Raw genomic sequence first — 23,204 nt, 5'->3', positions numbered from 1 at the left:
GTTTTTGTTCGATATTAGGACAGTTTAGTTCCAAATGACCACGGCTCTAAATAAAATCTATAGGGTCAATAAAATTACAATTCTGTTCGGCCAGTTAGCGGTGTAAAAAGAAATCTGCTGCTGTTCCTGTTGGAATGTTTGCGCTGTTCTGATTGGCAGCTCATCTGCATAAACTGAAATGGTCTTCTCCCCACGCAGTCACCTTCTCCTAATGAATCTCCAGCTTCCGAGGTGGATTTTTTCCTGACGTGTGTGTGTGTGTGTGTGTGTGTGTGTGTGTGGACTGTAATTTTGCAGCGGGCGAGTAAATGCCACAGAGCACCGATCAGGCACATCCCGAGGGGCCGCGAGGTCACGGTTACCGTGGAAACCCCAGGTGAGCGGAGGTTACGTTACCTGCAGGGGAACAGCAGGGACAGAAGGACAGGGGTCTTCGGCGAGGACTCCTGACAGAGGACTCAACTTCCACAAGATAGTGAGGGAAGAGAGCGAGGAGGGGGTGGAGGAAGAGGAGCAGAGTGAGGGAGGGGAGAGATGAGGAAGAAAAAACAGTGAGGAGAAAAAAAAAAAAAAAAAAAGCGAGAGAACACTAATGGGGAGAGCAACTGAAAGCAGCAAGAGAAAGGTGTGTGTGTGTGTGTGTGAGAGAGAAAGAGAGACAGGATGCAGGGACTTCATTTAAATAAATAAGAAAAAAAGAGAATCGCTCTTTCATCCTGTCCTATGGCCAGCAGACATAATGATGAAAATAATATTATTCAAATCGAACAGTATTAAAAAGGCATCATCACATCCAGCCTGCGTCCCAAATCTGCCCATTTAACGGGGTGAAATGTGGGTCTTTGGTGGTAAAATAATAACGGTTTCTTGGCTGCGCTGTTTGTGGCCTGAGCTTTGAAATGTAAATTAAAATCCTGCAATCAATGTGCAAACACCTAGGGAGGAAGAAAGAAGAAGAAGAAGAAGATGAAGAAGAAGAAGAAAACAGTGTCAGCAGTAAACAGCCCCCCTCAGACCAAAAGCACAAATGAGAAATGAGTGATTATTAAAAAAAATAATAAAAATTTGAATAATAATGAAAATAAAAGTCAGGAAGGACAGCGGGGACGCAGTGACCAGGATGGACAGGAGAATGGAGCAGGTGCGACAGACTTGAGGGTGAATAGAATGAGGTGAGCATGGAATTGTGGGTAATCGCCCCAAGGGACTATCACAGAAGGCCAGTGGGTTTAGAGAGGGTCTCGTAACTCGCAATGTTCCGAAAGCACCCGCTTCGCACACGGAACATTAGCGCCCCCTGTTGGTCTTCGCGGTGCTCAAACACACATTCCCGATCGAGAAAACGCTCCTCAAGCAGAAAAAAATGTGTCAAATAAGTTTAATAAAAAAAATAATAAAAATTCCGACCCGGACGGGATCGGAGTGGCGGAACTCCACGCTATCTCCTGACCATGGCTGGACCATGGCAGATGGACACTGCACACACAGCACCACACTACACACTACCTAGACACACACACAGACACACAGGACTGAATGCAACTGAGCAGGTATGGGATCATCAGAGCTCCAGAGGGAAGTTTCAGCATAAACAGGGGGGTCAAGCAGTAAGGGGGGCTTTGGCTATTAGAAAGTTTAGAGTGAGTGTGAGTGTGTGTGTGTTCGTGTCTATGATGTTATAGTGTGTATTTCTCTGTGTTTCTCTGTGTGTGACTAATTAAGATGTGGGTGGGTTAGACCGGGTCAGAATTAATTACGGCAGGTTAATTAAGGATGGAGGGAGGGAGGGGGGGGCAGAGGTCACAGTCGCCACAGGGGGGGGGGACACAGGGGGGGGGGTTAGCGGTTAGCGATGAGTCGGTTAGAAGCGACAGGTTTGAAATACATACCGCCCAGATGCAAGTCCAGGATCTCACTGTAATGAGACTCTCCCCAATAGTCTACAACAGGGATATATATTAGAGATTTATTATAAATAAAAACACACACACACACACACACACACACACACAGACCCCACCAGCACAGAAAATACACACCCATGCATGAGGAGGCACGCACACACACACTCACACACTCGAAATGAGCGTGATGTGCAGTACATTACAAACAGTATGACCCGCAATGAGCATGGGCACATAGATTTACTGTACAGATGTGCACTGTCTGCGAGCGTGAGTGAGTGAGTGAGTGAGTGAGTGTGTGTGTGTGTGTGTGAGTGAGAGCTGTTAATTTTACCCAGTTTGCACACACAGAAATCTATGTTGAAAGCACACGCGAACTCTTTCAGTCTGACTGGCATGCAGCTGGGAGGAACGAGGAGAGAAAGCGATGGCCACTGAGATGATGAGTCGCTGCTTCCACACGGAAATGGTAAAAAAAAAGGGGGGGGGGGCGGGACGTAAAGGAAACGGGTGCGGCGTTACGGAGGGGGAGGAGCTGCTGAGGGCTGCAGTACCTGATCTTCGTTTATGCTGTTTGGGACTAACATTAGAACCCTTATACAAGCCTTTAAGAAAGTAGAGGAGCAGAGAGGTTAAACAGGGCATCATCATACAGTCAAGGCACGCGACCAATGGCAGAGGGGCTGGACAGGGGCGGGGCCACGTCTAAAATGGGAATGTTTTATCGGAAGCCTTCCGAAAGGGCCGGTGACGATGCCCGTTTCTTATGTGCGACATGACGAGAGTTTGAAATTGATTACCACGGTAAGGGGGAGTTTACATGACATTCCCAGCGTGGTGGTGCAGCGTGCAGGGGACAGAATGGCAGCCACTGGGATAGAAGGGCCGAGTTATTTATCCATTTCACCCCTGAGCTGGATTTATGGATCTAACTTTATATTGTGCTGCTTGTCCATTATTTTCACAAACCTCTAAAGCCTCACGGCGGAAGATGATCTGCACAATCATCATCTCCTCACTGCTTTCCTCATGGCAGGGAAGAGTGCACAGCATTAGAACTGCTGTTCAACCTTCTTCTCGCTCACGCACGTAAAAACGAACTAACTCATCTTCATCATGGAGTCATCTACTGATAAAATGGAGGGCCATAATTCTACTAAAGCTCTTCTCATTCTTTAAGGTGATCCAAAAAGGAGCTAAAGAACATTGAACTGCAAGAGCCGGCTCCACTGAATAATCCCCGCAGCTCAGTAGAAAGTGATGGTCCTGATCTTGTGATGAAACGTCTCAACCCGGAGCCACGCCTAGTTCTGAGGGCCGCGTCTCAGACGGCGTCGTCAGCACCAGACGGGAGGAGATTTTGGTGTCCACCTCTGACTGAGAGTCTGTGATAGTCCCTTGTCATGCACACCCGCGCGGTGCATCGGCTGAAGCGAATGGAACGCCGAGGGAAGCTTCCATCCTGCTAGCCTCCGACGTGTGCAGCAACATCTCCTACCTGGGCACTATTCACTTTAAACTATAGAAATATTAAAACTATTTGCTGATATGAGAATAACGGGCAGTATAGAGGGATTATGGTTTCAAAAGGTGCAACCGGACACAAATAAAAAAGGAGGTGAAGAAGTGACGTATGAATGCGGCCGTTTTATCTCCTGTACAGGCCTGGGAATGCAGTGCGCACGGTACAGAACTCTTCCAAGTGTTCCAATTCCAGACAAAACTTGGACAAACTTGTCCATGCCTGCACTGAACCTGTCAGACGGAGCTTTAAAAGGAAGTCCGGAACAGAGGACATCTGAGGGGGAACCCAGGGGGGCGAGATGAAAAAAGAAAAGTACCTGCTTCCCCTCGTAGGGCTTTCTCCACCGCAACCCCCCTCTCCTCCAGCTGCCTCTGCTTCTCCTCCACCTGCTCCAGCTGCCTCTGGATGATCTGAGGAGGTGCATGAAAAGTTCGGACAAACAAGAAGGGGGACCGGTCGTGTTCAGGTTCTATTTTAGACCCCTGGAGCTGCTCACCTGGGCCCGGTGCAGCCTCTTCAGCTCCTCCTGCTTGGCCTGGCGCCGTGCCGCCTTCTGAACGCGACGGGTCAGCTTTGCGTTCAGTTCCTCCTCCGTGTACGTCTTCTACAGAAAAAGACGGACATTCAGACAGACGTCGCGGGAGACAGCAGAACCCGCGCAGGAAGAGGAGGAGCTCCAGGGAAAAAAGCAGCACAGAAGAACCTACACTGAGAACAACCAGCAGGTACAGCTCAAGCCCACCGGCCCACTCTGCAAATGATTCTTCACAAGATACGACCTCCAAAGAACCACAGAACACTTTACTACCGGAGCATCAGTCACAATTTTAATGACGAAATATCTTAGTCAACGAACCTTTATGACAGAATCTAAACTAAAACGTTATTTCTTCTCATTATTATTTCTGTTTTCAGTCTCCCTTCATCTGGTCACACCGATGGCTTCACTAGATTACTAAAATATTCATGGGTAATTCTGACTAAAATGCTCAGACTTTTAGCCAACTGAATCTTGACTAGACCAAAATGAGTCTGGACACAAAGACTAGACTAAAACTAAAACTAAGACTATATTACCAATGTAATTCATCTTGGCCATACTCAGACAAAGAAACCATTCCAAGAGAGCTTCATTTCATTTCCATAATGGGGTTCATAGTTGCTAAAAAAAACATAGATTACTGTTCAGCATCATACTGATGTTAAGATGATCCAACATTAAAATGAGACATTTCTGAACCGTTTAGCTGTTCACTACTAGTTTGCATTTACAAATCAAGCGGCTCTATCTAGAGAAGCTTCTGTATATAAATCACTGAATATGGTGGACACCAAATGCAGAGGAATAACGATCAATAAAACAAAGAATGAACTAAACCATCCATATGAAATTTAGCTGGTCTCCTTTCAACTGTCCTTCTGTAAAAATGGGCAACTGGACATTTCATTCTCATCCTCTTTAGATTGACCATTCTGGATCTGACAAGGACTGCAGGGGGAGAGAGAGAGGGCGAGAGAGAATATGTTGGGGACAGACGGGCAAGAAACCAGGTCGAATTGACCCAACAGAGGCGACGCATGTGGTCATGTGACCAGAAGCCCGGCGGCCATACTGGAGAAAGTCGATAGACAAGAGAGGCGCAATAAGTGTGTCAGGCATGGCCTCCAGGGGATAGGGGGCGCTGTGGCGAGAGGTGTTCATGGGTCAACAGGAAACTGTTAGTGATTGGGCAGAGCTGAAAAACATCGGCTATTCAGACAGCGGTGAGTGAACCAGAGCATGCGCAAAATGAACAGACCAATGGGAAACACACACTACCTTCGTTGCATATGATCTCTTGAACGCCAATGCGTGAGGGACATAAACAGACTTGGGGAAAAAAGAAAAAACAAAGGCAATGGAGAACAAACACAACAAACAGATATGATGTGATTAAAATGGGTTAATGAATTAAATGGTTAACACATTAACAAACCAACCCGACGTCATTTCTACAAATTCATTCATTATTGATTAAACAGCAAACAAGAACACACTTCATTCAAGATCTAATGAGACAGACACATTTGGGGTTAATGAGCTCCAACTGCACATTCAACTCATGATACGGAGGCAGAAAGGTTGAATCCAAACTATGTAACGGGACTAAAACACGACACACGGCTAGCTACCACGGTGACAAATTAACTAGGGTGGAGCTCCTGCCAAGAAAAGTCCAAAAACTGGTTCCACTATAGACCACCAGTACATGTAGTGAGGGTTGTTTTTTTTTGCCATCTGTCTCTAACTTCTAACTACTTTTGTACAGCACACATAATGGGCAGGAGAAGCTGAAGGTTTTGAATGAATGGGAACAAACCGCAAGGGGTCACTGTAATCCCAATAAATTACATTTAATGGTACAAAACCTCAATCAAAATGGACTATTATTGGGTAAAGAGAATTAAATGGATTGATTGACTTTAGCTTTCAAGCCAAATGCCTCATTCAAACAAACTGAGTCAAAATGAGACATGAATCCTGTTCATCTTGCAATTAGTGATTTCCTCACAAACCCAAAAACTTCGTCCCATGCCCATGTAAAATACCTCCTCTTCATTTCCCTTCTGCACTGTTTTCTTTCTTTCTTTCCTCCTTTCTTTTTCTTTTAACCTCTCCCTCTCCTTTTCTCGCTCCTCCTTCTCCTTCATAGCATCTTTTTTCAGGTCAGACACTAGGTCAAACAAGTCCACTCGCCGCTAAAAAGTGCAAAGTTCATTTAAAGTACATGCAAGTGCTTTACTGCAAACAAATCTGCATTCATGGACACAAATGAACTTACATCTGCCTTGGACTTTTGAGAAGAACGCTCCAGAACATCGTCGCATGAAAGGTCTGAGTCTTCTGAGAAACTGATGTTCCGTCGCATTCGCAGATCTGAGAGGAGGAAGATCATGCTTCTGTTAGAAAACTCAAACGCTAAGCAACTGTTCAAACCTTCACTTCATGCCTATACCTGAAGATCTGCCCAGAGGCGAGGTCTTCTTCTTCCCAGAGTCCACTGTGGTGCTGCTTGAAGGTGTGCTTGGACAAGACTTGTCTTCTTTCTTCTTCTTGTCCTTCTTGTAACCAGAAAACACTGCTTTCCACAGGGATTTGTGTTTGGGCGGCGTCTCTTCTGGCCCCGACGTCCGATTCTCATTCTTGGCTTTCTTCTCCTTCTTATTCTTGCGAGGGGAGAAGAGCGAGGAGCGCTTCTTGCTCTTGCCACCGCTTGAGCTCTCGGAGGACGTCACAGAGCTGTCCAGGCTCTTGTTGGCCGCCATCGTAAAGAAACGTTCTGGGAGAGTCTCTGGTTGTTTCTTGGACTCCAGCGACTTCACCGCAGTCATCTTGGGGGAACCTGAAGGTTTCTTATCCTTGACCGTTGTCTCTGAGACAGACCAGGCAACTTTGGCTGCTCCCTTTAGGCCGTCTGACTCTCTCGTCTTGTGGAACGTGTCCTTCGGCACGTCGGACTCCATCTTACGGAGTTGTTTGGCCATGGCGTCCTTCAGCGCCTGGCTCTTTACAGACTTCTCCCTCGCCCTTATCCTCTCCTCTGCAATCTCCTTGGCCTCTGGGGAGAAGTGTTGGCTCCTCCCCGGTTTGGGGATGTTGGGCTTCCCGTTCTCCATGGACAGGGCAAGGTGGAGGGGCGGTCGGTCCCGGGATGCTTTGCTGGTTGGTGGCGTGTAGAGGCTACTCTGCATGCCGGCTTCTGCAGTCCGCTCGTCGTAGGTGTCCTCCACGTCATCAGCAAATGGAATCTCTTCTACACTCTCAGCAAAAGACTTCCGCACCTCGGTACGTCTTGGTTTTGCCTCTCGCCTCATGACTACTGAAGAGTTCACCGTGATTGTCCTTGGAGCCGGGATGGGAGCCTGAGTGGTGGACATCGGAGGGCTCGTCTGTTTCTTGGGTTCAGCCTTTGTCGGGATGGGTTTGGGCTGGTCATCCAGGTCGTCCATCACCGGCACTTTGTCCCAGGCCACCTGGTACCTCTTGTGCTTGAGTGTGGCCGGCTCCTCGCCCCGTGGAGGTGGCGGCGGCGGACTGGAAGGTGGGGTGAGCATTGTGGAGTCAGAAGTGTTGTAGCTTTCACTGGCTGCTGTCTGGCTGGTGGCTATGCTGCCGTTCAGGCCCAGCCCTGAACTGCTACTCAGGTCCCTCCGCTCTGAGTCGTTACTCTTGGGCTCCACAGGTGAGATTACCTGACCCTCCACCGTAATGTTAAGCCGCCGGATGATTGATCGTCCCGTAAATGTTGGCTTCAGGTCCTCGGATGTGTCTTCTGGTGTGTAGGATTTGGGGGAAGAAGGATCAGGTGTAGGTACCTTGGCCGTCAACATCGAGCTTTTCTCTAAAGGTCTACTCCGGTCCAGTGGAGTGAGGCCAAGGCTTTTCCGAATCTCGGCACTTTTGAGCCAGAACTCCTCGATAATGTCAGCCTTCTTCACCGGGGTCTCCTCCAGTGAGGCGTTGCTCTCGTCCGCAGTGGATTTTGGCAACGGGGTGGAGGCGACTGCGGGAACCGGCTGAGTGCGGACCGGAGACGAGGACGAAATGGGTGAGGACATCTCGTGGCAGGGCGCAGGCTGGGAGCAGATGGGGGAAAGGGGGTTACTGGAGGGGCTACAGGCACATGGCTGGGACTGCACAGGAGATGAGACCGTCTCAGGCAGGGTGAAAGGCGGAGAGCAAATTGGGGACGACGTTACACCAGGAGTCATGAGAACAGGGGACGCAATGGGAGTCGGGGACTGTGAAGCAAGAGTGGATACTGCAGGCATAGGAAACAGGACAGGAGACATTATTGACGTGGAAGGCGTTAGAAGGATGGGAGATGCTATAGGAAGGGGAGATTTCAGGACAGGAGACAGCACTGATCCAGGAGCTACAACGATTTGAGATGGGCTCAGAGGCTTGGTATCTTCTAGCAAGAAAGGTTCAGGGAAAAAACGGTCCCCAGGAGACTTTAATCGCTGAGTTTCAGTGCAGATCTGAAAGATAAGTAACAAAATAGAAGAATTACTTCTTACATACATTTTGGCAACTATCTACTGGAGACATTTTCAACAGCAAATGCATCTCCACCTCCGGTTCTGCTTCAGACGTAAGGACTGGTGAAAGCACAACATCCACGATCAACTGCTTGGGGCTGTCTGATGATGGTTCTGTGGAAAAGGAAGCACAGGGTCTGTGTGACTAACACTGTCGAGAGTCCATTACTGTAGATGATTTCTTCACACGTACCTGCAACCAAGCTAGAGACCCTGTCCGAGCTTTCTGAGTGGCTGTTTTCCTCCACCAGAAGGTCCCCTCCCCGCCCCTGATGTAGCTGAGCCTCAGCCTCTGCGTCTGATGGGATGTCATCTGAGAAAACAAGGCTTGTGAATTTCTCAAATAAATAAGTAGTGGCTACTTCTCTAGCATGAATGTAAGAGCCTCGCCTATGAACCAGAAGACCCAGGTTCAAACCCCACTTACTACCATCGTGTCCCTGAGCAAGACCCTTAACCCTGAGTGTCCCCAGGGGAGGACTGTCCCTGTAACTAATGACTAAGTCGCTCTGGATAAGGGCATTTGATAAATGCCATAAATGAATGTGGAGTTCACCTTCGTCCAGCTCAGTTCCGGGCCCCATATTTGGACTCCCGGCTTCTGCCTCGGGATCCTCTTCCTCTCCACATGGCTCTGAGGTCACAGAAAGAAGAAACGAGGTCAGAAAAGGAATGAAGAGGAGCATGCAAACTTCACTGATCCCTAAACTCCTTGTCTAAAACAAGAATGGAGAAATGAATCTGGCTGGGTTCGTATGAAACGAAGGAGTTTTGAGTTTTTTTGAGTTACAGCAAACACAACAGGAAAGAAACTCTATAAGATGAACAGAAAAACGGCATCTAAATTAACGGAAGAATAAAGAGACATAAAAAAAAAAAGTGCAAATGCTGTTAATCCAAAACTCCAATAAAACAATGTAAATATAGCATTAGATGGTGCATGCATGCAAGGCAAAATGGACGAGGTCTGGATTCAGCAGCAGAAACCAGATGGAAATTTGCAGGAAAACAGCAATAAACAAAATGTGTTGTGTAAGACAATTCTAGGGTGAAGAAAAAAAAAAAAAAAAAAGGGGGGGGTGTCTACATTTTGTTTTTCCTCCCACCAGAACAGTTGATTTACATCTTCCGAGACCACGAGAAGCCAGGTTTTGCCTGCTGGCTTGAAGCGATTAGTAGAAATTGCATAACAGCAGAATGTTAACTGCGGCCGGAGACCTCTGAGGCTTTACAAGCTTTCACTGTGATGTCCAAAGGCCAAAAATGACAGTGGGCTCAGTCTTTCCCCTTATCTGCCCCAGACATTCCACTGCGGCTGCAATAAAGACATGGGGTGGATTTTTCTGGACCGGGGATCACTTGCACTTTGAAATTTATAATAAATCCCCGGGCTGGGGAACAAAGACCTACACATTCACTGTGCATTTTTATAGGTGATATGATTTCAGATGGACAGATATCTACTCGCTATAAAGTGAAGTGATCGTCACTGTGAAACACTGCAGCACAGCACATGTGAAACGCGTCCTCTGTATTTAACAGTCACCCTTGGTGAGCAGTGGGCACCATGACAGGCTGAAGTGATTGTCACTTGTGATACACAGCACAGCACACGGTGCACACAGTGAAATTTGTCCTCTGCATTTAACCCATGAGTTTGTATGTGAAGACGTGGAACAGAGAACCAGATTTCAGCCAGCACAGCCAACAGAGCCGTGTGTGTGTGTGTGTGTATGTTGATGCAGCATGCAGGTGAGTATAGTGTGTATGTCGGAATGAGTGTTTGCCCATGCTTTATGTAAGAGTGGACAGCCAACACACACACACACACACACACACACACAGCTCTACCTCCTGACAGCGAGTCCAACCACGCCCTCACTGCCTCGTGTTTTGTGGATGTACGGAGAGGGGCTAAACACACGGACACGCACATACACACATAAACAGAAACAGAAAGGGTGAGAGTATAGGGTGGGAAATGATCAGACTGGGATACAGGCAACATGACACGACAATGATTAAAACCAACAGATAAAATTACACGGGAGGAGAAAAACAGACCAACATGTTCGAGGAGATTAAAACGGGACCATGAAAGAAATAAAAATGACATGAAGAGCAGATGGGCTGGACAAACGGCTACGAACGACCTCGTCTAGGTTAACCACACATGGGCGCTGGCCATGTCATCTGGGGTCTTCTGCAAGCCCGTTACCTGTGGAGCACGAGGGCGGGGTTTGCAGGGAGGCGGACGCTGAGGGGTTTTCCTGACCGCCCTGCCAGGACACGCCCACCACCACACCCGCTGGGTCTATCGGCTGCAGGGCCTGCTGGACTCGGAGGTTCCCGGCTGGGGTGGATTGGTTCGTGGTAAATGTGGAGATTTTTGCACAGGTTTATAAATGATGGGATTTTGTTGATGACATGATGTGTTTTTTTTTTTGGAAAAATGAGGTGGAAGTGAATGAAAGGAACAAGGTGAGAAAAGAGAAGAGGGGAAATACTTCAGCAAAATGAGAGTAAAAGCATCTTCATCAGGAGACAGGGCCACATGCATTCGTGTGGAAAGCACATTAATTATGACTCACGCATTAACTCGTAATTCCGGACTCTCTCTAGGTGTTAGTATTCAGGCCGGCTGCACAACGGATGCATACGCATACTGTACGCGCTCCCGCTAATGCCAAGCGGATCTACAATATAATATAATAATCCGATTTTTGCTCCAACGTTAGGATCTCTAAGACTAGGCTTGTTTGATTTACTATACAATATTGGATATGGGGGGGAGGGCTTTCTGCATCCTGTGTGTAGCTGGAATAATACAAATAAAAATAAAATTAAGTGTATACAATTCAATTACAATTGTAATCTGTCCAAACATGCAGAATATTTTTTTTTCAAACATAAAAAAAAGAAAAAAAAAAAAAAAAAAAATCCCAAATAAAACCATCACAGCTCAAGCACTGAGGTATCGGGAGCGGCACACTGCTGTGAAATTAAAGGGAGGGACGGAAACGTCAAACCAACTCAGGTTAAACAACGTGACAAGCCAAACGCCGACACACACACACACACACACACACACACACGTCTCAGCGCTCCACAGCCCCAGGGTTAAAGAATGGTGGCAACTCCAGCTCAGCCGGGTTAGGAGGCTCGGAGAGCCTGGCCAGAGCTACCTTTAAACGTCCCAGAATCCTCTTCATCAGCCAGAGAGTGCAGCCACAGGCCGCCCTGCAGCTCCTGCTGCCACGGGTAATAATCTCCCTCTGAGGCACCCACACACACACACACACACAAGAGACAAGTAACACACACCAAACACAGCAGGAACATGGAAATGGTGAAACACACACACAGGTACAGAGAGATGATGATGGACAGTAATGACAGAACAGGAGGAAGAACAGCGGGGCGATACACACGTTTGTCTCGTTTAGGGAATGCAGAAGAGACGCGGTATCGACAATAAGAGGACGGCGGCACACCGAAGGCCAGCAGAGGCTGCGGCTCATATTTTTGGCCATTTTCAGCACAAGACTGAATTGCATTTAGCAACGTTCAAAAAGTTTCCCTGTCGTCTTACAATTATTTCTTGTGCGTTCAGGTTCAGATTTGTTCCCGCCCCAAGTCCTATATGACTGGTATTAAAATAATCCACAGAAAAGATGGTACACTTTACCATCACTTGATTCTTCCTCCTCTTCCTCATCTTCATCCTCCTCATCTTCCTCCTCCTCCATTTCTCCATCCAGTCCACATCTGGCTCCAGCTCCAGCTTGGACCGCCTCTCCTCCCTCAGCCGATCGTCCAGGATCAGCGTTCAAGTTAACACGGTGCTCTGATGCCCCTTTCCAGGGATCAGAGGGTCCAGGTTGCTGTTCTTCCTCCTCATCCTCCTCTTCCATGTCGGACTCCGAGCTGCTGCAAAGCCCAAGCACAACACGCTAATTACCTCAAATTAATCATTTTTCCCATATTTCTACTTTACAGAGGAATGAAGCAACTGAAAACTGGATTGGATCCATATTATGTTTCCAATTTAAATCTGAATTTTTCACACATTTATTTATTTTTATATATTTACCAGACGCCCTTATCCAGAGCGACTTACAGTCAGTAGTTACAGGGACAGACCACCCTGGGGACACTGGGGTTAAGTGTCTTGCTCAGGGACACGATGGTAGTAAGTGGGGTTTGAACCTGGGTCTTAGTGGTTTTCTGGTTTATAGGCATCTTGCCTAATAGGCAAATACCATCCATAACAGTGGTGGCCTAGCGGTTAAGAAAGTGGCCCTGTAATCAGAAGGTTGCCGGTTCGAATCCCGACCCGCCAAGGTACCACTGAGCAAAGCACCGTCCCCACACACTGCTCCCCGGGCGCCGGTCATGGTGCCCACTGCTCACTCAGGGTGATGGGATAAATGCAGAGGACAAATTTCACTGTGTGCACCGTGTGCTGTGCTGCTGTGTATCACATGTGACTATCACTTCACTTTCTTCTTAATGCATAATGAGTGAATAATGCAAATATTGAATAAATATAGATGCATGACGATATATCAGAACATCCCTATACACCAGTATTTCTCCAATAGTAAGGCGAAGCCCTGGACAGGAGAGACGCCGACCTGGAGCCGTCCCCGATGTCCGTGGCCTTGTCCAGCACGCTGCTGAGGTTGTGCTCGGCCAGCGTCTCCTCCGGAACCTCCTCCAGCTCCTCCTCCCTCTGCAGGGACAGGCGGTAGTTCTCCAGCTCGATGCGCTCGGGCGTCCCCCTCAGCCGCTTGGCGACGCTGGGCTCGGCCGTGCCGTTGAGCTCCGGCGCTGAGGGGGGAGAACAGGGCCGGGCTGAGAACGGAGGAGAGTCGAGCGACTGCGCCTCATGCTGCAATCCCAGCTCCAGCTTTACTGGAGTAAGATCAGGACTGACTGGGCCACTCACCCTGTCGGTGTTGAACCTTTTGGCATCAGGATCATTGTCTTGTTGAAATTTATTTTATCATCTCGACCTCTCAGACTACTAAAGTGGTATCACTGCATCACCACCACCATCATCATCATCATCTAACCAAAAGTAATGTCCAGAGCTGCACCATCCACACACTCAAATCACACCATGGTCAGCTGAGGAGGTGCAGATGTTGCTACTCCATTTCTGTAGTGGTTGAAGCCAGGCCTGGTGCCCGTTACACGCGAGAAAACGCCGCTGCCGCGTCTCTACATCGACCTAGAATGAATCTCTGTGATCATCCGATCAAAAGGAAATAAGGATCTTCAGTCTACAAAAGAACACAACCACACAACTACATTCTAATTCATCTGTATTAGTAATGGATGAATCCATTTTCTTTAGACAGGTGTGCTGTATGCATTTCATTCCCGTGGACTGTGTGATTATAAATGATGGTCTAGATATAGATGATTAAACTATTTATATAGCATATATTGTCATCTACATACTATAATAATCGGACTAAAAAATAAATAAATAAATAAAAGGCCGTACAGAGAAACTGACCAACACACAGACTGTGGCGTCTCCTTCAGTTTTATTTAGCGTCGTCCTACAGCAGTTCACACACATAATAATGAATAGAATTAATCTGATGATTAGATTTGATTATTATTCAGATTGACAGGAAAGCCGTCTCACACTTTACTTTCCCTTTTTCCCATCCTATGAAGCAACCGGAATCAAATCGGACCAGGAATCATGAATTTAGCTACAGGTCGATGACTTGTGAGGTGATGAAGAATGTGTAAAAAAAAAAAAAAAAAAAAAAAAAAAAAAAAAAAATGCATCGTATGCAAATAAGATAAAAATCCCGCACCACAGTGTTCACCAAACCCAAACCAATCATTGTTTCAGATTAAAGTTCATATTTTTCAAAGCAAGACAATGATGTGCTGCCATGAGGTGAAGAGAGTGCCCAGTCAGCTGTAGGAAATGTGACGTGCAATAAAACCGGCCAAAGCATGCAGTCTGTGATGGATTACGCGCTCCGGCAATGGACTCGCCCTTAAAGCACAACGTTAATTATTCATAAGCAATCTATTCTCTCCATATTATACAATATCATAGATCTGAATCAGCTGTCTACACTACAAAGTGCTTATCGGAACCAGGGTTAGTCAATGAAGCCGTGTAATACGTCCCTATTAATAACCCTAATAACTGACGCTATATTGCTTATTATATACTACATAAAGCGCAAATGCAGTGCAAACATAGCAGCTATGGAGAGGGAGTCCAGAAAATGCAGAAAACCCCCAATTTAAAAAAAACAAAAAAACATGTGAGCCTTGCTCAGGACCAATCACAGGCACGGAATTTGAATTCTATAGGCAGTGAGCTGCTCTGATAGGAGGGGGGAAAAGGTAAAGCTTACAAAAGAAAAAATTAAAACAAAAAAAAAAAATTGCACGCACTCATACAAGACACCATGTCACAGGCGCTACGTTACAGGAGGTGCACACGCCTAAATTAAAAGGAGGAATAAAAGTGCAGGAACAGGGAGAGATAACAGGCACTGAAACAGGCAGCTATCGGGGAAAAAAAAGAGGAGAGAGAAGCAGACAGGCAGAGAAGATCTACATTCAGGCAAGAGAGATCACGTTTAACGCCGAGTTATATCGTTTTCCCCCCGCTGGCCGCCTTAAGAACAGCAGGCCTGGAATGCCGTGCCACTAGAATTTGGGAATTTTTACATCTTTTGCCTGAATGGTTTCATTTCAACAGACAACAGGAAGATGCATCATTTGTACATTAGGGTTTCACAGGTCTGTAGTGTTTCAGCAGGTTAGAGGAAAAAGGGGAGGAGCTTGATGCCAAAGTGTCTCTGGTTTGTCAGCGTCCTAGAACAGGCTGAGCAGGAGCTTGAGGGTGAAGCAGGAGAGCAGGTAGAGACAGTAGGCGAACAGGAAGGGCGAGTCTAAGGGGCGCAGCACCACCTGGTGGCAGGTCCGGGCCACCGCGCGACGCAGCGAGCGCAGGGAGCCGCCCACCCCGCGGCACCGCCCCAGAACCGCCCCGAGAGAGGAGAGAGGGGTACCTGAGGGCCGGCGCTCCGCCGGGGCCGCCGCTGCGGGGGTGCGGCCGGCCGAGTCCACGGTGCTGGAGGCCGCCGAGGCGGCCTGGTTCTCCTGCGGAGGTGATGGGACTCTTATATTCATATTCATTCACCCATACACAGACACTCGTGTCATGGTGCGCACGGCAGCGTAAATTCTGGGGGTTTTTTGCGGACGCATGCACGCAGGTACCTCGGTCCTCGGCGCAGCGGCGGTGGGTGCCGGTCTCTTCCTCTGGGCCTGTCCCGACACGCGGTAACAGTAGTGCGGCTTGCAGTAGAACTTCCCTGCGGAGCGAGCGGCAGAGATCACTCTCACGTCCACGACATAAATAACGGCGCGCCCCGCCCCTCCGTCCCCAGTGGCGGCCCGTGGGCAGGCTGCGGTGTGTGTGTGTGTGTGTGTGTGTGTGTGTGTGTGTGTGTGTGTGTGTGTGTGTGTGTGTGTGTGTGTGTGTGTGTGCTGCCGCGCGCCACAATGCTCCTCTGTGTGCCAACACAAAGGGCGACTCAGGCCAACAGCCCAGAGATAAAACGGACAAGTCAGCAGGTCCAACACTTCAAAACATCAAAACTGTCCAAATGTCCTGAACAAAATATTAACAGGACCAGTGAGCAGGTCCGGGGCCACACAACGTGTGCCAGTAGACGTATAGCCGTGGTCTCAACGTATGAAAGATCATATAAAATAAAATGTAGTGGCGAGTATAAACAGGACATTTGTATATAACTCATACAAAGTAAAACCAGTCATGATAATTACTGCTAGTGATGCATGATCCTTCTCATTCATTTCTGTAAAAACAAATACGGGAGCCTAAAAGTTGTCAAGCAAAAAGCACAAATACGCAAATCTACAAATCGTAGAAATGCTGGATTTCAGATCCAATATTTATAACCAGAAGCCCACAAAGCACAAGTGAAAGCTTTCCATGACTTTTCTATTACTCCAAATTTAAATTTCTTTGACATCCCCAAGCTCATAAAAACTAAAAATATCACAAAGTCGAATTCACCAAAATATTGTTCAACTGAACTTCTGACAAGCCTGAAAAAAATCTGAACTTAAACGACAATTTAATGGCGCCGTCGTGTTCCGGCGTAGATCATCAGCTGGAATTTACTTTAGAAACGGGGTCCGGGACGTTCTGCGTAGATCAGATTTCAATGACTTATTCCAAAACGTGAAGGTCTGGGAAATTCCCGGGTTTTTTACTGGCCGTGTGAGCCCTGCATGTGGACTGCGCCGGTGCATTGTGGGCATGGTGGAGCGCGTACCATCCTCCACGTCGAAGGCGTACGAGGACAGGCGCAGCGTGGTGCCGCAGTGGTCGCACTTGAAGCAGCTGCGGTGGAAGAACTTGCCCTCCGCGCTGAGGCGCTCCATCACGTACACGCGCTTGCGGCAGAAGAAGCAGACGTCGCTGCCGCCGATGTTCTGGGGGAACTCCTTCCGCAGGGAACCCTGGACCGGAGCAAAGAGGGACACCCACGTTGTTTGGAATAAATATATCGGTTAGGTTACGGTATGATGTACAAGGTGCCAGAGCAGAAATCCCGTTTATTAATAAATCACAATGTGTAGGGCTTCGCTGGTAATACACTGAGCAAACAATTTATTACAAAACAGGCAGAATTTGCTAATAATGCGGGTTCGAGTTCAGCACAAACATCTCGTTTTATGAACCAGAACATTGTGAATATTGTTTTAATGGCCATTGGGAATATCATTCCATCACTGTCAAAACAAAGCCTCCAAACAGCATGTGACACACACACACACACACACACACACACACACAGATTCTTCTGCAGGCAGAAGGTCAAAGTTGAACACCAGCGGAGCCCGAGGGGTCGGGGGTGACTCTTCTAAACGCTAAACTAGGTCCTACTGCAGCACTCGTCCTTACCCAGTCCCTCCTTTCCGCAGGAACCCTGGGGTCCTCCTGGGGCCGCAGCTGATTGGCTATCTGCTCGGCCAACAAGCTCACGCCCCCCGTGTACATCTTTACATAGCGCTAGCAGCAGACGTGGAGAAGGAGACGAAAGTGAGGAAAAGAACAAAAGCGGCACGCGGCAGAGTTAGAAAGGGACACCTGATGACACCGCAAGGCATGATGGGATATGCCGATTAGTGAGTCAGCGTGTAAATGGGTCAGGGTAGCGGCGGAAATGTACTTGCTGTTAACTACAGATCACGCCACACGGTACGGGTGTTCAAAAAAAGCTCACAGCAAGTACAGCTCCGCCCCCGGGCCCTGCATGTTCGGCGGAGCGTTTTACTCCCGACCTGGCAACGCCCGCATCGCCACACCATGCGCCGACACCAGAGGGAGGGAACACACACAGCAACGTTTTATAAAGCCCCTACGGGCCAGCACCCCAAAATCACGTGCGTCCACACAAAAACGCAGCGTCCGCAGCCGCGCACCACAGACCGACCCTTGTTAACGGCGGAATTAAAACCGGAGAAGGGGGAGTTATGGGAAGCTGCGATGGGCCGCGGCTCTTTCCCACAATGCAACGGGGCTTTTTCACACCGCCCCGCGTGCAAACAGAGGACAACCGTGGTCAACGTGCACCAGGCACCCCGGGCTACCTGTCGGCGTTCGCTCGGGAGTGGGAGGGGCCTGGAGGCGGGCCCCTGCTGACTCAGGTGCCACCGTTCAACAAAGAGGCGCGACGGCTTTTTCTTGGAAGAGAGAGAGAGAGAGAGAGAGAGAGAGAGCAGGAGGAGAAAAGAACGGGAACGTCGTGAAACGAGCAGCGAATGCAGCAAAGAAGTGAGAAAGTGCACAGCACACGGTGCACACAGTGAAATTTAACCCATCACCAGTTAACCACATGATTAAATATCCATGGATACCGTTCTCGCTTCTAAACCAAGGCCGCTCGTACTAATTAACTAAAGGCCGGTTAACACGGCGAATCGGTATGCGTGGTCAAAAAAAAATGTCAAAAAAAAACTTGGCCTGCACACGTGAGTAAAAAGTGATTTATTGTTGGAGAGACCCCCCCCCCGCCTGAGGACATGTGGGTCACCTTGGGCGTGGCCGGCGTGTCCCTAAAGCGAGAGGCCAGGTGCTGGGCTCTCTCCTGAACGCTGGGGATGTGCAGAATCGCCTGGTCATCGAGGGGTAAAACTTCGCTCTCCTGCAGAGAGGGGCATTGTGGGAGTTTAAACTGACGGAGGAACTGAGGTGTAATAATAACTCCGGCCCGGCCTGGACCTTCAGGAGGGGTCCAGCACGGCTACCTGTCTGGGAGAGGGAGGGGCGGACAGGTGTCTCTCAAACCACTGATCCATAAACAAACTGGACGGCTTTTCCAACGTCTCCAATGGACGAGAGCAAGAGACAGGGAGAGACAGGAGAGAGAGGAGAGGGGAGCGAGAGACGGAGAAGGAGAGAGACAGAGAGGGACAGAGAGAGAGAAGGAGAGGGACAAGAGAGAGAGGAGAGGAGAGGAGAGAGGAGAGAGAGAGAGGAGAGGGAGATAGAGAGAAGAAGAAGGAGAGGACGAGAGAAGAAGGAGAGGGACAGAGAGAGACAGAGAGAGAGAAGTAATGAGAGGGAGAGAGAAGAAGAAGGGAGAGAGAGATAAGGAAGGGAGAGCGAGAGAGAGAGAAGGAGAGGGACAAAGACAGAGAAGCAGAGAGAGACAGAAAGAAGGAGAGTTAGAGAGGGAGATCTAGAGAGAGAAAAAAGGAGGGATGAGAGCCCCCCGCGAACAAGCGAGAGAAAAAGAAGGAGAGTGTGTGAGCAAGGGAGGGAGAGAGAGAGGAGGTGGGAAGGACAGAAGGTGTTAAAATCTGGATTGACAGACCGGTAAAGATCAGAATGAAAGTTCATGAGTCCTTCTTAAACCCCGCCTTTCATGAGCCTGAATAACTAGAGTTGCTAGTTAACTTGGTGTGGGCATCACCTGAGGTGCTTGGGGCCAATGGTTGTCCGTTCTCTTCTGGACATGAAGCTGAAGAGGCTCCAGGAGCTCCAGAGCATCAGACCCTGACTCCTGTCGAGAGGCGCGAGGTCACGTCAACCACTGAGCACCACACCAACGTGCACAGGTCCAAAGATCCATGCACTGAACACAGACGCCTATCAGGCCCTACAGCCTCAGGTTTACTGGAATAAACCCCTCGGGAGACCACAAGGGGGCGTGCTGAACACCAGGAATCAGCTCATTTCACGATCACCACCGCATCTGTGCCACGCCGAGTAAACAGACTCATAATCTTCAGCTCACGCTGCCCAACCAAACATGCAGGCGGAACAGATAGGGGTCATCAAAGCAGAAAAGAGGTCAGAGAGCCACTGGCGTGGAGAGTCACCTGTGTATGCAGAGAGAGTGAAGATGAGGATGGTGAGAGGGAGGAAGGTGAGAGCAGAATGGTTTTCTTAGGGCAGCTCCTGGAGCCTTCACTACTCCTGCTGGCCTACAGACACACACACAGAGAACTGAGATCCTGGATCTCAAACACACTCTATATGGTCACTTTCTCATCAGTCCACACACACACACACACACACACACACACACACACACACACACACACACACACACAGAGAACTGAGATCTCAAACACACTCCAAATTCACTCTATATGGTCACTTTCATCACACACACCCCTTCCTAGACCAACCTCTCTATGGTAGAGGGATCAATATCAGTAACCCCTTCAGTAGAGATACACCCCCCCCCCCCCACACACACACACACACACACACACACACTTTGTACAGGACCACACAACATCTGTGTATTACTGTACTGCAGGTTAACACAAGCTAGAGAGGTCAGGGACACACAGACGACCACAGACCTGCTCTACAGAACACACACACACACACACACACACACACACACACACTGGGAGCCAGGGAAACAGGACGAGGAGAGTCCACATCTGAAGAAATCATCCTGCTGGACACGCTGGGAAATTTTAAAATAAAGAAATGAGATAAAAATGTTCCCAATGCTGGACAGATCTTTTTTTATTCCTACAAGTTTATACCATCGCCTCATTTCTTCTGGTATAAAATCCTCAATCCCACCGTACTGCTTCTATTATTAGACAGTTTAAAATGACATTTTTACGTGCTATTGTGTTTTCTGCAAATGTGTAAATCTTTGAACAAAAACACAAGCACAGACAAATGTGAGGGCGTGGCACTTGGAACAGAACTGACTGGTCAGACGGGGTACGGTGAGAACAGATGGACAGTCCTGCAGGGAACAGGGGGGTTTTGGCCAGAAGACCTGAGTCAAACGAAGACGGGAGTAAAAGATGAAAATGAACACTGGGAGTCTCTGGAGACCCCAATTTAATTTTTATTTCATGAAAAAGAACTATACTGATGTACTAATATAGTGTGAAATGAGAACACGACTCAGGTCTGATGGTGGTGAAGGGGCGGGGTTGGCAGGGCGGGCCCATAAACTGGCATACCTGCTCCATTCTGCTGGGCAGTGTCTGACCTTTGACCCTTTCCTTATAGCGCAAGCTCATCTGCTGTTGAAGCTGAGTTCGCCTCTGGAGGGTTTTACGGGGAGGGGCCAAATACAAGGGGGAGGGGCCAGACAGGAGCAAGGAGTTACGCTCGCTCACTCTCACACGCAAAATATGGACAGATTCCTAAACAAACATTCACATTTTAACGGCCTTGATGTCATTTTTTGGTGGTTTTTCACTTGTGCAATAACTCCTCGAGTGCGGACGAATAAATGTACGTACGAGCACTAATTCGCCCTCCACCTATCGTAACCGCAACAGGGAGAATCGCTATATTTATAGCAGTTAATCAAACGAATTTCCCCCTTTCTTAATCACTAAAGTGTATCAATACGCGCTGCCGCCTCTTTTTGGAATTTTTTGGGTGCAGCACCGACGTGAGTTCTTCTTTTTCCGACGTGTTCATGTTGCATCAGTTTCGGACCGTACCGTAGTTTATGCACATAAATCCTGCACTATGTATATATTTTTTAAAGCGATTTAGTCGGACTGATTGAGATTGGTGTTAGTCCGGCTTTATAGAGAACAGGAGCATAATGAGAACAGGTACCCTCTGTGTCTGGAGACGAAGGCCATTGTGTAAATCACCAAGAGCAGCAAAGTAACGCTTGGGAAAAGCATACTGGTCCGAGTGTGATTTTTCTCTTTAAACCTCTCAAAATGCAGATATAAATGATTTCTTTAAACCCAATCTTACTCAAAATGCGGATATAAATGATAAAAGTTGGTCATTATATGTCACTCATTATATTTCACCCTCAGTCTACAGCTAAAGATCTCCCAGATTCGAGGACCGCGAGCGCTGAACCAGGGTTCCCACTCTTTACCTGTCTCCACGCCGGAACAGGGGCCAGTCGCACCGGCTCCTTTCGGGGAGGAGGAGCGGGAGCGGGGGGCGGGGAAGGGGACAGGAGGAGGAGGTCCAGATTGGGCAGAGAATCCCCCTGTGACCATCATCAGGTACGAGCGGACCAGAGCATGCGTCCAAAACAAGGTCAAAGGGAGAAAGGGAGAGAAAAGAAGGAGAAATGGGTATAAAACGTGATCCGCATGCAGAGGAATTACACATGCACATCAGTCAAATTCAATAAGAAATCGCATGCAATCATAAAATAATAAAATTATTTTTACAATTTTCAGATGTAAAAGATGAGAAATAAGAAATATGACAGACAGGGTTTTGCATGCATGTCTTGCATATATAAAATCAATGAAATTCATATGATAAAAGAGATTAAAACTTGAAAATTCTAAGAATTATTTTTAAAATATATGCGCACACACACACACACACACACACACACACACACACATATACACGTGAAGATGTGAACTGCATTAGAGAAGAGATCACACCCACACAACTTCCATTGCTGTATTTGATGACAGTGATAGAGTGGTGAGCATGGATCAATGCTGAGGGTAAGAAAGAAAGAAGGGAACACACACACACACACACACACACACACACAGAAAACCCCAAATGGTTTATATAAGGCTCGTATTGCATAACCCCAAATTGACATCATGATCCGTGACATCTTTAGAAAATGCTGAGAAAGTTAAAATCACACACTCAATGTCAGAAAACCAGTTCACTCTGTACAGAAAAGTCCAGGGAAAAGGGCACAGCTGCTTCCGAAACGAACCACAAGGAGGAGCTGTGTGACACGCAGTATATTGGGCCAAAATGCACCCGGTTCGGTCTGGTCACGGCGAGAGGCAAGCGTGGCACACCTGTAGGCCCCGCCCCCTTCCCAGAAGCCTCTCCTCACCTGTCTCTTGAGCCCGGCCGACGGCGGTGGCGCGTTCTCCTCGAACTTCGCCAGCAGCTGAGTTGCCATGGAACGGACCTTGTTGTTGTGATTGGCCGACGCCGCCGACGCGGAGTCGACCTTCCGCTCCGCGAGCACCGCGGCGATAGAAGGCCGGTCGTCGTGGTAACCACGTTGTAGCTCTTCCTGAGGCCAGGAAGATGACGAGAATACAGAAGTGCTTCCTCATACGACAACGAATACAATAAGCTTTTCAATGCATTCATTTATCTTCAAGCATAAAAATATATTTTTTTAATCATATTAACTGATCCCAGGCCTGTT

General features: G+C 48.1%; 1 protein-coding gene across 37 annotated transcripts in view; it reads right to left on the bottom strand.

The window, feature by feature from the left end:
• The window catches only part of mical3a (microtubule associated monooxygenase, calponin and LIM domain containing 3a), a 69,305-nt gene that overhangs the window by 4,091 nt on the left and 42,010 nt on the right, over nt 1-23,204 (bottom strand). For 7 of the 37 annotated variants that reach the window (XM_028957478.1, XM_028957479.1, XM_028957481.1 and 4 more), the window contains 29 exons: nt 22,881-23,066; nt 21,933-22,049; nt 21,043-21,126; nt 19,924-20,028; nt 19,515-19,604; nt 18,847-18,924; nt 18,633-18,743; nt 18,190-18,282; nt 17,501-17,608; nt 16,869-17,055; nt 15,784-15,878; nt 15,573-15,663; nt 13,149-13,344; nt 12,200-12,441; nt 11,697-11,786; nt 10,730-10,864; nt 10,363-10,425; nt 9,068-9,145; nt 8,705-8,824; nt 8,546-8,625; nt 6,426-8,451; nt 6,252-6,346; nt 6,019-6,168; nt 5,249-5,299; nt 3,926-4,033; nt 3,746-3,839; nt 2,459-2,509; nt 1,890-1,940; nt 397-462 (listed from right to left, as the gene is read on the bottom strand). In XM_028957478.1, coding sequence (XP_028813311.1) covers nt 397-462; nt 1,890-1,940; nt 2,459-2,509; nt 3,746-3,839; nt 3,926-4,033; nt 5,249-5,299; nt 6,019-6,168; nt 6,252-6,346; nt 6,426-8,451; nt 8,546-8,625; nt 8,705-8,824; nt 9,068-9,145; nt 10,363-10,425; nt 10,730-10,864; nt 11,697-11,786; nt 12,200-12,441; nt 13,149-13,344; nt 15,573-15,663; nt 15,784-15,878; nt 16,869-17,055; nt 17,501-17,608; nt 18,190-18,282; nt 18,633-18,743; nt 18,847-18,924; nt 19,515-19,604; nt 19,924-20,028; nt 21,043-21,126; nt 21,933-22,049; nt 22,881-23,066 — 5,041 coding nt within the window. Of the gene's footprint in view, nt 1-396; nt 463-1,889; nt 1,941-2,458; nt 2,510-3,745; nt 3,840-3,925; nt 4,034-5,248; nt 5,300-6,018; nt 6,169-6,251; nt 6,347-6,425; nt 8,452-8,545; nt 8,626-8,704; nt 8,825-9,067; nt 9,146-10,362; nt 10,426-10,729; nt 10,865-11,696; nt 11,787-12,199; nt 12,442-13,148; nt 13,345-15,572; nt 15,664-15,783; nt 15,879-16,868; nt 17,056-17,500; nt 17,609-18,189; nt 18,283-18,632; nt 18,744-18,846; nt 18,925-19,321; nt 20,029-21,042; nt 21,127-21,932; nt 22,050-22,880; nt 23,067-23,204 lie in introns of those variants that run through there. The other 30 variants (XM_028957485.1, XM_028957488.1, XM_028957486.1 and 27 more) reach the window with 30 other exon arrangements.

This window comes from Denticeps clupeoides, chromosome 17 (genome assembly GCF_900700375.1).
Source record: "Denticeps clupeoides chromosome 17, fDenClu1.1, whole genome shotgun sequence".
Taxonomy (NCBI): domain Eukaryota; kingdom Metazoa; phylum Chordata; class Actinopteri; order Clupeiformes; family Denticipitidae; genus Denticeps; species Denticeps clupeoides.
The sequence above is the reverse complement of the archived record's forward strand: the minus strand, read 5'-3'. Positions and strand labels throughout refer to the sequence as shown.